This window comes from Patagioenas fasciata, chromosome 7 (assembly GCF_037038585.1).
Source record: "Patagioenas fasciata isolate bPatFas1 chromosome 7, bPatFas1.hap1, whole genome shotgun sequence".
In the NCBI taxonomy this organism is placed as follows: Eukaryota; Metazoa; Chordata; class Aves; order Columbiformes; family Columbidae; genus Patagioenas; species Patagioenas fasciata.
The window spans coordinates 26,614,765-26,633,457 of record NC_092526.1 but is presented as its reverse complement, the minus strand read 5'-3'; the positions used below and the strand labels follow the sequence as shown (position 1 = coordinate 26,633,457).

The 18,693-nt window shown below is 35.2% G+C and overlaps 1 protein-coding gene across 1 annotated transcript in view; it reads right to left on the bottom strand.

Annotated features, from left to right (window-relative positions):
* Positions 1–5,866: 5,866 nt before the first annotated feature.
* The window catches only part of ITGAV (integrin subunit alpha V), a 46,093-nt gene continuing 33,266 nt past the window's right edge, over positions 5,867–18,693 (bottom strand). The window contains exons 21-30 of the mRNA XM_065841521.2: positions 18,281–18,373; positions 17,165–17,244; positions 15,280–15,360; positions 14,148–14,253; positions 13,324–13,482; positions 11,810–11,923; positions 10,214–10,327; positions 10,015–10,122; positions 8,826–8,948; positions 5,867–8,450 (exon numbers count right to left, since the gene is read on the bottom strand). Coding sequence (XP_065697593.1) covers positions 8,355–8,450; positions 8,826–8,948; positions 10,015–10,122; positions 10,214–10,327; positions 11,810–11,923; positions 13,324–13,482; positions 14,148–14,253; positions 15,280–15,360; positions 17,165–17,244; positions 18,281–18,373 — 1,074 coding nt within the window. The 3' untranslated portion in view covers positions 5,867–8,354. The remainder of the gene's footprint in view (positions 8,451–8,825; positions 8,949–10,014; positions 10,123–10,213; positions 10,328–11,809; positions 11,924–13,323; positions 13,483–14,147; positions 14,254–15,279; positions 15,361–17,164; positions 17,245–18,280; positions 18,374–18,693) is intronic.

Sequence of the window (18,693 nt, the reverse complement as noted above, 5' to 3'; positions counted from 1 at the left end):
CAAAAACTTCTTCAATGCAGAAGAAAAAGGAAGTAAATAGAGCTAAAATTTATAGAGGAGTAGAAATTTTCCCATACTGAAAGGAGGAACTGCCTGGTTACAGTGCATATTTTCAACAATCTCTTGTAAAATCTAAGGGAAATCAAATATATTTTTTCCTTATCATTTAATGTTATTCTATACGATAAGACGTAATTAATTCATTGCCATTAGCAATGACTTCAAATAGATTTGGGATTGGCATAACATAATACTATCTACTTTTATTGCAGCTACTGATTATTTGTTGGCACTTTTTGAATACAATTTACTTTTATCACAGTTGCTGATAGTTTGTTGGTGCCGTTTGGGACCACCAAAGAACGGACTGACTTCACCTACTCATGCACTATGAACAATTGCTGCCTGCAGAGTAATGCTGCAGTGGGAAATGTACACTCTCCTCTCAGCAGGTACTATTCAATACTTTTCTTTAGAATAGTTGGAGTATGTCAGCTTTCCTTCCATCAAAAAATATCTGTGCCATGAAAACTTCATTTCATTTGACAGGGCCTTTCTTTTAAGTAAGCATAAGTGTACAAAACCCAGACAAAACAATGATTTATTTGATGTGGAACCCTCCTTCAGCAGCTTGCAAAGGTGATCTGTTCTGTCTTTTGTTTAGAAAATATTTGTTCAGTGCCTAATCGCCTAGTTAAAGTCCTCTCACCCAGCTTTCTATTTCAACCTTTTATCCGGGCACTGCAAAGAAAAACAGTCTGCTTCTGCACAACCTCTGTTAAGAGCTGAATTCATTTTGGAATCCCTGTAACATTGTGTTCTCAGGTGGAAGAACAAGGTCTACAGAAAGCTAGCTAATGCTTCGAGCAATTTGCTTCCTTTGCTAATGAATCTGACAGATGAGTATGTGGTATTGAGAAAGTGTGGATCACCTACATGTTCATTTCCAAATGTCTGTACACTCAGGCTTTTAGAAAGATAGAAATTAAGTTTAGTTGTTCAGCTATTCCTCTACAAGCTTAGTAGCCACAACATTTTAAAGTACTGTTGATGATATGAATATGCACAATTACTCATTTACAGTTCTAAAACAAATCTGCTAAATGTGTTACAAAAGTTTATTGATTATGGCTCCAAAAGAGAAATAACACATGGGGAAATTAAGTGTTTGTACCTCATTTAGATAAATTGCTGAGAAGGGATTAGAGTACACAATCACACCCATTTCAGAAAAAAAAATCATGATCTGGATTACAGTTTTTTTAACCAAATTTTCTTTGAAAAGAGATGAAAGTTGGTAAGTATTTTATTTCAACTACCTGAGTATTTACTTGAGGAAATTTGTCCAGCAGTAACTCCTGCAGTCTTCAAACGTTGTTTGCATACTCTTCAAACTAAACAAGTTAAACCTTCATCATCAACCACTGAAGGGATATAACATGGCTTCTGATATTTTGTCAGGGACTGAAAAGCATGTACACAAATGACACAGAAATATAAATAGATTCTGAAAAACTCTGTGAAAAACAGTAAGAGACATGGTCTGCATGTGAAATGGTAAAGACTAGTAATGGGGTATTGCACTGTAATTTTTTGTTTGCTTCTCACATTTGGAGGTCTGTGTTGTGCATTTCTGTCCTGCAAGCCTACTCTTACAGCATGTCCTGTATGGCTGTCAAGAGAGGTAATGATTCAGCACCGAACTTGTAGAAGGTTTATCAGAAAGATGGAATAAAACAGATGAATTGAGAAATACCTTGTGAGAAGATCGGCTGCTGGTAGCACTAATCTAATTCTTTATGTATATTAGACAATATATTGATGAGATGTTCATACAAATACTTGCTTAAAAAAAGTCCTTTCGATTTTTCACCATGTTCTTATTTGAACTTGGAGTTTAAAAATATATCAATGTACTAATATGTAATAAAGTATTGATATATTAGTAAGTAATTTACCAACTCACTAGTGATAAAAGCATACAATAAAGTATCATATATGTATGCAAAGAGTCAGAATCCTAGACAATGTGAAGCAGCATAACTCAAGTGGAGGCAGTGGACTTGAGTTGATGTAAATAACCTCAAGACATGGACCATTATTTTGTTGAAGGTGGTTGTGGTGTAAGATGGGAATTTGAAAAACCACTCTGCCTTGTTGCTGTTGTCACTAATTTCTCAACAATGCATTAATTTGGAAACTGCTAAACATAAACACAAACACCTTCAGTTAGTTATCAGTTAACAAAAACTAGGCCTGTATTTGCTGCGGTGTGTACTGAACAAATGGTAAGAATCATGTTTTGACTACTGCTGTGATGTTTCTTAGGCACATGAAGTATAGTTACTGTGATATCACTGGAAGCTGTTAATTAAAGCACTAATATCAGTTTTTCATCTTTTCAGTGTCCTTTTCTTATTATTTTCTTTATGTTAACAAATTCTGTACTAGCAACCCAGGAAACTCAGTAGTTCTAGCAAGGTAAAATAAACATGTTTGCCTCTATTGTGAGACAAAATATTTACTGTCACTCAAAGATAAGTATGATTGTTAATCAGAAAGCATGTAATAGTAAGATAAAATTAGTCTCTAATACTAGAGCAAGAAATGCCACCTGAGAATTTTCCTAAGCAAAGGATAAGAATTTACCATATTCTAAAGCAATGTGGCAGCTATAAAATCTGAAATATTTACTTTTGGTGTACAAAATTTTTGTAGGAAATTGGTTTTCTGGTGACAGAATATAATTTGTGACTAAATCCTCCTTCTTGCTTGTGATTGCAAAATTATTTGACTCAAAGTTAATATGTGCTGCTTTAGTTGAGAATGTGTTAATGTGACCTTTTTGTATTTAGTAGATAACTGTGGATTACAAACATATACTATGAAATATTTTCTGATGAATCAAATGCATTCTTAAAAATATGCCCAGGATATTAAAAAAAAAAAAAAAAAAAAGAATTCCTGTTCATTAAGAAGTATTTTATTCCAAAATTCTAAATATCAATTCAATACTTACATTTTTCAGTTTATCCAATCATAATATTTTGAAATTGTATACATATTTAGAAAAATACAACCTAATAAAATCAATTAAATTTGAATTAGGATGAAAAGAAAACCATCGCTGAAAAGCTATATATTTGATATCAGTACAAAATTACTGTGCCACAATACCCACCTTTTTTCAAGATTTATAATTTAATAAAAATAAGGTGACTTCAAATGTATATTGCTCTCTTTAAATGTACCGAAGACCTTTGAAACAAGTTCATAGTTACTTAAAATATTCCCATTTATGTTACAAGTATTTACTAAGAACCCCAAAATGCAGCACTCTCATTAGTATGTTAATTTTCTGCTTGTGCAAACAATGCTCTACTGATTGAATGCATGAGCAAAAATGGCAATAAAAAATCCTATTACAAAGAAATAAAATGTTACATTTTTAACATATTTGTATCATAGCAAATACAGGTTTCCTTCATGGACTAGAAAGGGCCACATAAACCTGTAAAAGTTTTTTTAAGATTCAAACGCTACATTAAATCTTCATTTACTTTGCAAAAGCCAAGGGTCAAGTTACTCAACCTCAATGCAGCATCTTTGGAGAAGGTCATTGCATGAACGGTTAGATTTGTTAGATTTCCTGTGTTATACAAAAATTCTACGCACTGGAAAAAATAGACCAAAACACTGAATACCATAATCACATGAAACAGTAGTAGCACTACAGACTCAAACCCATTATTATATAGTCTCTAGTCACAATTTCCGCAGTGGACTTAAAAGAATATTGTACCAATTCTCAATACCTCAAGAGCTAGTAACGGATACATTTTAGAATATACATCATGTTTCACCCAATGTGGGTGATCAAAAACTTTCACTCCCATTCATTTATCACCTCAATTTAACACACTGGTTAATAGCCTTAAAAATATTGACCACTGCAAGTCAGCAAATGCTACATCCCTTCTTAAGCAAACAAAAATAAACAGATGACTTGGCAGTGAACTAGCTCTGATCATGTTATATTGCACTTGGGAATTAGAAGCTAGAGATTCAGTACCAAAGAGTTCGGATCCCCCTCAAGTCAATGAGAGTTATTAGAGTTCAGCACATCATCATGATCCAAACTGTGGGATTTGTTTGTGATAGGAGGCCACTGCCAGAGAGCTAATGGGTTCTTCCCATCTCAGAAGTAAACAAACAAACAAAAAAACTCTTTGCTGTAAGGCTCATCTGTGGTCTGCCACCACCTTTTGATTTTTTTTTTTAATTTCCATTTTTATTTTATAAAATCCTGTTTATTTTCTCTTAACAGCCAGCAGCATTGAACACAAAGTGTCACATTCAAAGTTGGCATGAAATGTCAGGTTTTCTGTGACTTCATTAGACTGTGGAATAGGTCTTAGTCTGGATTTTCACCAGGGTGATGCTGCTCTGTGACATTTTGTGAGGCTATTGGAAAAAAGTACTGTAGGGCCTATGCCAAGGTAACAAACAGCAAACACAAATGTTGGGAAAAGAAAAAAAAAAGTCTAAGCGCAACATGAATACTTCAAATTACCAAGAAAATGCTGATTATAGCCAAAATATTTTCAAGATACCTGTGAGAGTTTACCTTAAAGACTATTTAAGCATGGACACAACTTCAGTAACAACTAAATATTAAAAAATCTTTGTTTGGAATAAATGTTTTATAAACAAAGAATGTATCTAATAAACTTTCTTTAAGTTTCCACAAGCATTATGTGAATCAAAGATCAACATGTAAATCAAAACTCTACACAGAAAAATGGGACAAAATATTGTAAACATAATAATGACATCTGTGAACATTTCCTCAAAGATTTCAACTTATGTTGACAAATGTATCCCACATTTGACTTTGCAGTCATGCTTAAAACAAAAGCTTTCTCCATAATTTGGTAGGTTCTTCAAAGAAATGTAAATCACTAAATTAGGTTCCTTGCTTTACTTTTTCTAAATATTGTCAAATATAGCAATAGATAACATGCATTTTGTAACTGAAATCACTTTTTAATATTGATCATAAGATTCCGCAATAATCGCAAACTGGAGTACTTATAGATTTCATATTTCATTACAGATCATATAGCTCTTTTAAAATGTTTTCACTGACTAAATAATTACAGAGCTGTGGATCTATATTCATAAAAACTATGCTTGTGAAACATACTCAAAAGACCACTAGTTCTCTGTTACTGTACTTGCATTTTTTTTAATGCTTGCAGTATGCATTTTATGCATATCAATTTTGATTCAAGGGCATTAATTTCATTTTTAAATACATTGTTTAAATTTTCTTTAAAAGTTTTAACATCATTCTACAGTATTTGCTATAAAATTACATTGATGCTTGTAAGTCAGTATGAAATTTATACTGACAGAAGTACATATATACTCTGTAATATTATTGCTGAATCTAGAATGTGGTATCATATGTTTTCTGCACCCCCATACAGAAAAAGATCCTGTTCAGAACCTTCCAGAAACAAATGTTACTTTAAACTGAATTTGGGGTGCTACATCTATGTTCACAAAGTAACCTGTATACTCCATTTTCATATGCTACTGATTTTTATTTAACCAAACTGGAAGTTATCGGACATGGGAGAAGCAACTATTTGCTTTTAGTCTCCAGTAGTATGCAAGAAAACAAAAGTCACTTAAATAAGTCTTTCTTTATGTAACTTCAATAAATGGAAGCAACTTCCCATAGCTACAGTAGATGTACTAATAACATGTACCTTTTTATCCTGAAAAATCAGCAAAATGAGAGTTTCCAGTTCAGTTGCCACAGTAAAATTCAGGTGCAGTTAGCACTGACATTAACAACGCTATGGTATCCCTTCCATGTGAGCTGAAGAGATCTTGGTCATGCTTTTCTTTTTTTTTTTTTTTAAATTTCCATCTCCTTATAATGCCTAGACATGCAAGTAGTCTAATAAATTTCAAGTCAGAGTGTATACATGTAATGAAAGCACACATGTAAGAATTAGAGCTATAATCTGTCTGACAGCCTCTTAAACCTCTTAACCTACTCAGATTAAGACTGGGAAAAAACAATCTCCTTGCATATAGATAATCAGCTGACAAAGTGTGTGAACTAGAAGCCTGTGTAAGTAACTGAAATTGTGTTTTATAAGTCACATTTTGAGGCCAGGATTAAAGCCTGACTTCTGATTCTTTACCATGTTACTAGTCACAATACGAGAAGACAAAAATAAAATGTTGGCCACACTGAAGACCTTGAAAATTCAGTGAAAGTGGAATTATGCCCTACACCCTCTCATAGAAACTAATTATATCTAAACAATTTTTCTAAAACAAAAAACATGTGAATGGATAAATAAGCAAGCCTATATCTTATAAATACGGGCCCCCACAGACTTCATGCTGTCTCCCTTAATGACTCAAATACCATCACGGTTCAGTGAGTAAGAATGGACTTAACGATTTTAAATCTCAGAAAGGATGCAGAAATGAGAGTTGGATCAAACTGTTCATTTCAGATGATTCTGGGTTTACTGGGCATTGCAGTACTTATGGGGGAGATGCAGCTTTGAACAAAAACCTCACGACAAAAACCCAGAGTTTTTGGCCTTTTAAGAACTTATCTACTTGAAATCTCACTAGTATAATTCTAGTAGAAGTCTTCCTTTCTGTATGTGGCTGCATATAGGGGATTCATACTGTAATTTATTCTTTTTTTTTTTTTTAATAGAGAACAAACAAAAGGTACCTTTGTAATAGTTTTAAGTATGTCCACTCTAGGATTTGTGCAACACGGTTACACGTGGTTACAAGCCAAACAACCTCCTAATTTGCAGTTACAAGTCTACAAAATGCATATTGTCAATGTTCCTTTGTTCTCTCATAAGAAGCTTCATTTTGCCACACCAATGCTGGGGGATATAAGCTAATAATGACCCGTGGCTTTAAACCGCTGAAATTTTGGTGTACTTAAAAAAAAAACCAACAACAATGAAACAAAATATTTAGTGTCTTTTCCAGTAGTGAAATGTATTGAACATTGTGAAATGTCTTGTGCAATGAAATGTGTTTTGTGCAATGAAACATACAATGAATGAAACAATGAATGAATGACACGAAACAAGCCAAATCAACCTTCTGTTTTCAAATCCTCTCTCACTGCCAGCCAGGGTCTGCTTCATTTGACAAGCTCACTGTTCTCTCAGGATGGGCGCGAGTGTGGCTGAAGTACTGATGTAATCTAGATAAATTTGGCTGGCAGATAGTCTAGTTTGAACAGTCCCTATATTATTCCATCCTGCACTTACACACAGTCAACCGCAGAATATGAGAATTATTATCAGCTTCCCTACTGTACATCAGGTAACCTGTCACAAAGATTCCCTCAACTGTTTTGCCAGAAACTGAAATTGAACTCAAGTAATATACAGACTTCTCTTCAAACCCTGTGGATGTTTGACTTGTGAACATAAGAGGCTGTGGGTTTTCTCATCAGACATGTCTGTTGGCAGCCACAGTCCAACATTTTGTTCCTGGCAGTACCTGAATGGATCCACGCTGCCACGAACACCCAGTTCCTGCTCCATGGAAATACACGGCAGAGTCTTTGGATCAGGCCCTAAATCTTTTCACTAGGTCCCATAAAAAGTACATCATATTCAGTTTTCTACCATGCACTTCTGTTCCTTTAGGCTCAATCCCTTCAGTAAAAGACCTGGAACCTGGAGAACAATATTTGTGAAGTCTAGAGGGAAACCACAAGATACATGACTGAACAGGCAGGCATGCAGAATAGCTATCAGATGTGCATGATTCCACTGAATAATTTCTCTCATTTTTGGAGCAGGAGGAGCATCATCAGCAGAATTAATGGGTCAAAGAATAGTCTTCAGTTTTGTAAAACAAACTGTGTTCATTTTTTTTTTTTTGTGCAACTAGCTTTCAAGAATTATGAAATGAAATGCAGTGTACTCCAAAAAAAATCAAAACTAAATGTGTAGTCCAGCAAGTATCTACAGAAGCTGCTGGCTTCAAGAGCAAACGCAGAATCAAAAAGGATGATGTCTCTTACATCCCAATAAGCAAAATCATGGTACTACATATTACTCAATTTTTTTCACACACAAATCAGTGCAGATGCATTAGTCACATATATGAACATAATTAATACAAAAAGGAGGTTTAAATATTGCTCTTATTTTGTACATGCCGATACCTTCTGAGAGCAGCAGCTTTGCAGTCAGAGTGTTTTCCATACTGGGGAAACCAATATACGTAACCAAAATGTAGGCATTTTAAAATTTCAGAATGTCTTACAGATAAAACTCTGCTCAAGCTTCTGATGTTCCTTCTCCATTCTCATGTGGTTGTAGTTGTTCTCTTTCTTGTTCTTCCTGAGGTGGTCTCACACGTTTGAAAAATCCCATCTGTGATTCAGAGAACAATAAGGAAATTGCACAGTGATTTTCAAAGCATATGCACATTCTTTCTCTTTCCTTCTTGATCGGTTCTTAACTGATTAGCTATTTGACTTTTTTCCCCTCCTCCTCTCTTCTTCCATATTTTTGACCTCCAAAGCCAATAAATATCAGCTGAAAAATTAAACCAAATAATTGAGCACAATCACAGACATCTTCTTTTATTCTTCCTGACAAAGCTGCAAAGTTTTTACTGTTATGCAAAAGCTTAACTGATTCAGATCATTAGGGGACCAAGGTATTTCTGCAAGCTGCTGGTACTAGTTGAAGTAATAACATCACTAATATGGAAAACAATATCAAAACCTCAAATACAGTACTTACCCTGTACATAACAAACACTAGAACAGCCAAGAGCAATAATCCTGCTAGGACAGCCAAAATTATAACCCACACTGGCACAGGCATAGGCTGTGGTTGAATGCCCCATGTAATATTTGTTGTAACCTAAAGAAAAACACAATAAATCACAGTTCACACAGCAGCGACATGCTGAGCTCATTCACAAAGTCTTTTATGTCTTTAGTCTTTCTACAGTATTTAAAATAACCTTAACCCCTCATAAATTGCTTTTTCCCTCCAATGTCAGTAAACAGCTATAAATTAATTGTGACAAAGGCTACACTGACCCAAATTTAATAGGATTTCAAAATAAAATAAAAACAGGGTTGTGGTTTTTGCTGTTGTTGTTTTGAGGGGGTTTGTTTGTTTTAGGTGTATGGGTTTTTGTTTTGTTTGGTTGGTTTTTTCATCAGTGATACCATAGCAATATGTATTCTGCTTTTCTGTAACGCTCAATGATTTTCAGTAAAACTGTAGAAATCTGGAAATATTTGGGAATTAGAGAAAAAGAATTCAGGGCTTTTCCTTTTTTTCTTAAAAGGAGGTATTCCTTGAAATAAAAAACAATTCCACAAGGCTTAGAGAGAAAAAACAAGTCTTAATAATAGTCATTAGAAAACATACTCAAAAATAAATCAGTCACAATGATTTTCAGCCCCTTTCTTAAGGCTTATTATGCAATAGTGTCTACCAAAACCTTTTAATTTGGCAGCCCAAATAAATGGCCCTTATCTTCCTTCCTGTTTGCACTCTGTCTCCTTTCTCTTTGAAACACATCTGGGCACAGATGGTCTTTTTGTTCCACATTCACATAGCACTTCATATAATATAATAAAGGTCCTTATTCAAGCTCTAAGTGCTACTACAGTAGAAGACAAATTTCAAGTAAAATATTTCTCTAACAACAATGGCATTAACAAGAACATCAGGACCATTCACCATCATTTTTTCATTTTCAGTTAACGTCTTTAAAGCTACAAATATTGTTAACTCTAGTTTTAGTACAAAAATTTGTTTTACCCTCAGTTGTATGTGTATAACTGAAATTAATATATTAGTAAATATTTTGATAAAATCACAAGCCACAAAAAAGCTACTCAACAATCATTGGGTTTGTATTAATTTTGAAGTAATTATATATGGTAACTCAAGCTGGATGTAAATGACTTACTACTGTAGAATTGTGGATGTCTTCAAAGGAAAGGTTCTTATAAGGGAACTCAATAACATTGAAAGAAGCAGATGATTTGAGAGAATAGGAGTGATTCTGATTTTCTTTCTGTGTAAGAAAAAGCAAAATTAGTGTTGCATCTGGATTCAAAATCACCTCATGTTTCAGAAGCAGGAAGAGAATATTCACAGTGACTCACATTCATGAAAGTTTGGGTCCACAGGCGTGATTTTAAATACAATATTGCACTCTTTCCCCTTTCCAGGTGGCCAACTTGACAGACTATCTTCAAACAATCAGCATTTCCACAGCCCTGCATATAAAAATAGGAAGGATATTCCAAATATGAAAACACTTGAGAAGTTGTTAATGGCATTACTTTACTCGTATACATTCCTTATGTCCTGTTTTCCTGGCAAAGCACCACAAACTATTCAAATATATTAAATAAACCCTAATATTGAATATTTGCTTAGTGGTTTTCTGTAAGTTTGCATTCAGAAAAATACGTGAGCCACTTGTATCCCAAAGGTGAAGCAGCTCACAGCACCTTTAAGGTACATACTTTATCTACATACATAGGAAAAAATGCCAGAGAGTGGGGGGCAGTTTCTGGTCTATTTACATCACAATCCTCCACATGTCGTTTGATGGGAAAACTCACGGCAATTAACAGCACTCGGTGCCAACAAAATATGCTTTGTTGCATTCAATGGAAGTCTCCAAACTTGACTGACTGACCTCATCTATAAGCCATACTTACGACTACTGAAGTTCAAGTGGCCTTTGTCGAACACATTTCTATCAAAATCCATCAGATAATATTGATGCTAAATGATCAGTATTTCAAGAAGAAAGCACAGCAAAACAAAGCTTAATTTTATACTCGTGATTTTAGCTATACACTAAAGCACTATACAGTGTAGGTACATCTGCCAGTGTAAGCATAATACAACTCTGAAAATTTTTGGAATACTGGATATTACTTGGCATTTTCACTTTCTTTACTCATCCCTTTTTTCGTTCTCTCCAAAGTCTGAACATTTCTGGAATAGGGGCTGTGCTCCCTGAGCCACTTTGCTCCACCCTGAACTGCCAAGCATCTCTCCCGCTCCCGGCTTGTCCTGCCTTGCCCAAAGCAGAGACCATGATATAACAATATATTTACTTCATATTACAGATTATTCCCAATCTTGTTTAGAAAGGAAGGGTCCTCCATGTGTCTGATCACAGAACAGCCATGGATCCGCTGGGAAACAAGTGTTGTGAAATCTGGAATTTGTCACAAAGATAATGAGTGCAGCACTCACCGCTGCTTCTCAGTTGTCCTATTTTACCAGCTTTCCTCCTATGGAATGTTGATTTTCAAATGCAGGGAATAGCACAATATAGAAGACTGACGCAAGTGTTTAACTTGACCTTGGTTTTTAAGGACTTAGAACAAAACTGTAGGCACAAGCCTCATTGGCTGACTACCCTGAGGAAAACCGGTGTGCATTGGAAAAATGAACCAGAACAGCTCCAGAGCATGACTTTGCCTGTTAACCGTTTAAATACAGAACATGGATTTTCTGAAATGTTTCTTCATCTCATGGAACTTTCATCTCCATCTTCATTAAAAAAACCACAAACAAAAACACAACAAACAAAAAAATCCACACAAAACAAAAAACAAACCACCAACCAAAAAAAAAACCAAAACCCCACAAACCAAAAAACCCAAAACAAATGAAAAAACCCACTAAAAAGACAAAAAGCCTCCACATTCTCAACAGTATCAATGCTGAGAGCTTACCAAAGTATGCACATCTCCTTCAATTGCTGTAATATCCCTTCGACTGATTCGATGATTGCGATTATCTTCCCTGCTAAGGGTTTCATTCTTATCATCGTCTTTAGAAGCAGAAATCTAGGATACACCAAGGAAACCCAAATAATAAATAATTCTTGCAGACTTCAAAGTTAAGGTCAAGAAAATAATAACTGCTCAGGTTTCTCTCTTTAGTAGCTATTCTTCTGAACCTGGCTTTACCTGCAGCTGGAATTAAAATGTTACTCCTGCCTTTTCTAGATCACTGATGCACATTTCTACTAATAACTAACACAGAGCCTTGGGTATCTTAATTCTTCTTCAACTCAAAAGTTTTACAAGTATAGAAAAAAAAATACTCTTAGACTGCAATAAATAATTCAAGCTTGCAATCTTTTATTGAAGATTTTTCTTTGAGGTTTCTGTTTTTAACTCTGTAAAAACAGCACTAGTAAGATACTGATGTACCACATACCACTATACATGTGTACACATGTCCAGACATAACCAAAAACTTTTTAATGATGGGCTTGACAAAGTATACAGTAGGTTTAATAAATTATTTCAGTAATCCCTTAGAAATTCCCAATATTGCAAATTTATATATGGGACTAGGCAGAGCCATGCTACTTGCCTTCTACATTACAAATTTATATGAGAAAACTTACAGGAGAGTTGTAAAAAACATATATTACAACTGGTGTAGCAAAAGCACAGGAAATCAGTATTCATATATTCACTAAAGCTGGTTTCTCATTATCAAAGACAGATGATTATTCCTTGTTCTATACATAAAATATCTTTCCTTAGTATTTTTATACATATGTTTACTTTAACTCTTCTAGAAGTAATATACTGATTTCTACTACTTGTTCTAAATTGTCTTAGAATTCAGCTCTCTGCTCCCAATCCAACTTGCAGGTTTTTACCTGCTGTTTCTTTGTCTAGTTCAACTTAAGAAGAAGGGGTTTCTTCTGCTCTGTGCTCTGCAAACTGCATGTTTTGCCAGCGGTGACAGCATACTTTTAAACCCCCGTGAAACACCCCTATCGACCTCTGTGGCATTTGGATGAAAGCCTAAATAAATAAGCTAGTAACAGAAAAAATAATGCCATTTTCTTCCAACAAATAAAACCCAGAAAATTTACATAAACAGCCCAGAAGCATCTGGAATGTTTTTGTTCATGATCACACTGAATATAATTCCATTGCTTTGGACTTAAAACTCACACAGCACAGTCTTCAAGAAAAAAAAAAAAAAAAAAAAAGAAATAAGACAAATTTATCTCTGGGTTGACATTCTATTGTCTACCTTTTATTTCACCTGCTATACACATTGACAAGTACTATCAAACAGAACGGTCTTGTTCCTCAGCAACAGATGAAAACTTAACTCAGACAGTGTTAGATATTCTCAGGGGTTTGGGTATTTTGAGCATGTTTCCAAAACAAACAAATATACTTCATTCCACTCAAACAAAAATACAAGTCCTGCTTACCTTAATTTTCAATGGATTGATTTCCATATCAGAAGTGCAGTTCATGGGACCGTCAATTTCATACTGAACAATATATAACAGGGTGTAGTTTTTATATTTGTAAGGCCACTGCAGATTCATCATCACCTTGCTGAATGCACTTGGACCATTGTTTCTCAGCTGATTATGAAAATAAAGTGAACAGATATTAAAAATGTGGGGTTTTTTGTAGTCTATTGCACTCATCACAACCATTTTAAGTATGTCAGCCAAGATGCTCTGAACACAGACACATAGACCTCTCAGTTTCTTCATATAAATGGTCGTCTAAGTTCTATAACAATTTTTAACTACTATTATTCATGCAGAACTCTCAGTAAGTTTTGTTTAATTTAAAAAATCTAGATTAAAGCTGTGATCATTTTGTGAAGAAAATTTTAAATTTAATTTTTCAAGGCAAGACTTTACAGTAATGATTCAGAACAGTTGGAATACAAATGAGAACACTGAATAATTTACAGCCATGATTCATTTTCTGAGTTCAAGTTCCTTCAAGTCTTATCTATATTTCAAAGGGTTAGAAAAGAAAATAAAGAATGTGTAATGATGTAAAACAATCAGTCCCTTCTATTTGGGCACTGCAGTTACACTAATGGCAGGCATTCCAACCCTTCTTGCAGATACCAATTATTGACCTAGCACTTAAAAAAAAAAAATTGTTTCCATGCAAGAAAGAAATGAAGGAAAATAAATATTAGTTACTCTAGAGAAAACCTACACCAAAAGATTTATTTCTTTTAATTTATTACAGAATTGTGTAACTGAAATCAGTAGTAATTGCATACCTCATAGATATGCTGAACTAGAGGCCCAATATCATCTTCTGTTTCTGGATTCTCCTTTGGCTGCCAGTTTGCAATAGGAAGGAATATGTGATCAGGAGACGACACACTAAACAGTGGAACAAACAAGTGGTTATTGGAAAGCGTGAAATGAGTAATTCTCTAGAACATGTCAAAAAACCAACACACTTCAAATACAGTCTCCAATTTTTCATCTCCTGTATGTAAGAACAAAACCAACAGAAGCTGAGTGGCTTGCATACTAAACCTTCCGGGTTTTTTTGTCTACATGGAAAAAGGAACCTTCTATTTCGAGACTTCTTTTTCCTGTTCTAAACTTTGAATTCATCCTACAATATCTAATAAACCATTAAGAAAATTAAGATACATGACCTCCAAAAACCAAAGTGTGAAATACTTCAATTATGAGAAATATTGATGATGTAGAGATTTATGAGTACAGTCATAAGAATAATTCAGTGTGCACTGAAAACAGTGAAGCTGGCAATAACGCTTTTCAGTTGTGCCATCTCCCCACCTCTCAGATATTAACAAAATTAGATCACAATAATTAATGCAGTGGAAATTTTTAAAAGTGATGACTCAGGAATCAGAGATTACTGGTTGAGTTAACTAAGGGGACTGTAGAGCTTTTAGGTGTGAAGTATAGATTTCTGGTAAGCAGAAGTAACAGAGGTAATGGAGTCATTACAATATTAATTCTATGCTTAAGAGTGAAGAAGGTGAGGGCATTGCAAACTTATCTTCAACAGAATCTTCAACTTCAGTTTTAAAAGACTTTACAGGGGTTTTTGGATGCAAACCCAGCCAGTTTGTGGAGGAGGAAAGTGACCTGGAGAAATGTGTATGACTGCAAAAAAGAGGGGTGATTTTTTTTTTTCCTTCTAAAAAAAAGCTTTAGTAATGGAGGCACAACATTCCTTATTGGAAATCATTTTGTAATTACCTAGAATTATTTAAGATGTGAAATACAAAGGGGTGTCTAGAGAGAATAATATTTTCTTTACAACTAAAAACTTAGGCACACCTGAAAGAACATTCATTGAATTATAAAGAAGCAAACATACAAAGCTTATTTGAGAAAGACATTTATTAAAACAGTATCAATGCTTACCCTCTAATTTCAACAGCTGCTAAAATGGCAAGGTCAGCCTGATAGAACGCTACTGGACTTAGATTGTCATACAGGTTGGAACTGCAGAGAAAATAAAAGCTAATTTATTACATGAAATAAGCTAAGTATTAAAAAAACCCACCAAACTTAAAATCACAGCATGATTCCTGAACCACTGTAGGAAAGCACATGTACTGAAATCTAAGGAACACATTTCAGCAAGTTCTCAGTAGAGACGCACGCCAGTCCCACCCTCAGGGCAGTGTGGAGGTCCCCCGGCAGGGAGCACTTGATAAGAACACAAAGCTAACGCTGACTCGGTTCCTCAGCTGTCACATGTAAGAAAATTCAAATGCCAGTGCTGTGGGATAACATCAACTATACAGTGAGCAGTTCCTTAAGTTCCACTTCAGGGCACCTGTTTTGCTCAGGGACTTGTTGGCCTCAGACTGCTCTCAGGGCAGGAAAGCATGCTAGGGCTATTTCTGCTGACGTCTCTTCAATGTTTAAACTAGAAAATGAATACAGTTTACATCCAATTCCTACACATCAGATATACCAAGAAATGACAGATATTAAGGCTTGTAGATTCATTCTTACATAAAATTTCTTGAGACTTTCTTTGTAAACAAAGAAATAGAACACTCCCATTTCCCTCAAATTGGAACTGGGAGCAGAATTCTGATCTCCTTAGACATAACTACCTAACCAAACAATTCCCTTTAGAACGATCTTCTTAAATCCGCTAATTATTCTTCACTGCTGCTGTAATCAAAAAATACAAGCAATAGTGTTTCTTACCCCAACCTGTAAGCACCTCATCCTTCTGAGACTAGAGTTGTTCTGCTAGGAACCATGCCAGCTTTGGAAATCTAGCACTGTGAGTTTAAGACAACCAGTGTGATCTTTAAAACCTCTTGAAGATAATACCTTGGTAATGCCTGTCATTATAAACTGTGATTACCGTGTTCAACTGCATCACTGTTCTTGCATTCAGAAGCCATGCCAGGAAATTCCTTCCATAAAAGGTACAAAATGCTACAGGAATTTCCTTTCTCTCCCATCAGAAGGGAAGCATGACTTAAACAACCTCACTGTTTTTTCGCCCAGTGAAAAGCACTTAGTGACTGCTATCAGCCTAAGGAAGATGACAGACACCCCAGAGAAGATCACTTTCTGCAAAGAAGGACTGGAGTGACATGCCGCTGGCACAGCTTGCCAGCTGCTGGGGAAGGAATGAAAAAAATTGAGCAGACAGCAATGTGAGATCTGAGACATAATTAGTGGCTGTCAAGGCCTTGATCAGGATGGCAAACCACTGTGTCATTAAAATAGAATGGCAGTTTTAAACTTATTTAATTCTTGTAGATGAAAAACGCACACGTGGATGAGAATAATTTACTAACTACCTTAAATAAAGGAAGCCCTAAAACAGAGAAGGAAAAAAAGATGCTTCTGGATCACCATGGGTGAAGAAAAAGCAGCTGTATTTGTAGTGTCCATAAAGCAACACAAAACTGTATTGGGTAAAGAGATTCCTACTGATCACATCTCCAAATCTTAAATATCATCTCCACTAGGTATAAATTCACATTTATATATCATATTTCTATGAAAGCACTGTGATCATTTTATAATCAACAGGAACACTACTGTTTTGTTCTATTTAATTTTTAGACTTTCCTATACTGGCTGCTGCACAACACTTAAAATGGTTCACTGCATGTTGCTTCTGCTGAAACCATCACATGCCTTGCTTTTTCTGAAAGACTTAGTACCTCTCATCCTCAAAATACATAAAATTTGAACATCTGGCTTTATATCGGATGTATTTACTTAGCATGTTATCTGCCAGGCGAGGTGCATAATCAATAGGTTTCCATACCTTCGGATCTGCAAGTCAAACTTGACAGAGGTATCCATTTCAGACTGCTGGTGCACGCTGAAACGCAGGCCAGCTAATAACTTGAGGAAAAAAAAACGCTATAGTTAAGTGGGTGCACTATAAAATACATTATAAAAGCTTCTTAATGCTGTTCTACTACAAAAAAATTGCTTGAGGCATGTAGTCATAGAGAGAACACACACAGAGAACTGGCAAATTAAACTTGTTCAGGTCACCAGGAGTAGAAATCTCCGTGTATTTCAGCTGATGCATCATTGCCACAGAATAGAAATGTAAGGTTTACATCATGCTCACCCCCTGGCTTCAGCCCATTTTACACATAATTGAACATCTGTATGTGTTGCAAAAAGTCCTGTAGAACAGAGAGCACTTTAATGGTTCTGAATTCAGTTCCCAAGGTTTGTTCTGAGTCAGCACATGACAGTTGCTTCAAAATCTGTACAGTTCAACTTAATATACTTCAAAAGACTTTGGAAACAGTATTTATTCACCTATTCAAAAAGTCTCTTGGAAGCAAAGCCCCAAAGTGTTAATAATTGTGACTGATTTTCACTTTATGTCCTCCAAAAATAAATACTACTTATGTCATATTGACTTAATATCGGCAAGTCCCACTAATAGTTTTTTGATTCTTCTAGATTCAGCTACATTTGGTGGAAGTGGAGAGGTCTCAACTAGACAAAACTCTCTCTCAAACTTCATAAAACCAGGCAGAAGAGAGAAGCACTATGAGGCTTCCACTAAGAGAAAGGCGTGTTACAAGCTAGCTTTTTGTTACATACTAAGAAATACGTATCAGAGAAAACTAAAGACAAACTCATGAGGGACCAGAGTTGATTAATTCCACTGTTTAATGAACTACTCCTCTTGAGTTGCATCATAATACTCATGAACATTCCTTTCAGCCTTTAATTTAGCTGAAAAGTTGAAACCCATTAGCACTGAACTAACCAAACATGTGGGCAGCTAAATATCAGACAGACCTAATCTTCAATTCCTGAGAGTAAACATCCTGCCCAAACACTACTGTGATTAAGAGAAACGCCAACTGCACCCCTGTTTGAGCTCCCCAATGCCTGCTGGACCAAACCTTACCTTAGTTCCTGCTTTCATGGGATTTCCCAGGTCACAAACTACCATGCGAGTTTGATTCTCTGTTTTAAATGCACATGACAGTCTTGCTAGAGCCTGCAATAAACCAGTAAGAAATATTAAGGACTGCCATTCTTTACAGCTGGACACCCGTATTAAAGTCTGGAGAAAAACTCTAGATATGTTGAGTTATTAATTTTAATACAGTCAAGCACTAAAATTAAATAAAATCTGAGTATGAAAGTCTCCGTGGAGACAAATATTTTTGAAACAAGACGGATGCTTTTTCCAAGGTTATAAAAAGAGAAATTCAATACTGTTGTATTGGGTAGCACTGATGATTTTTGTGACCTAAAGCATTTCTCCACAATTCTTTAAAACCTATGTGAAGTAACTTTGAAGATCTGGCAAGGGTT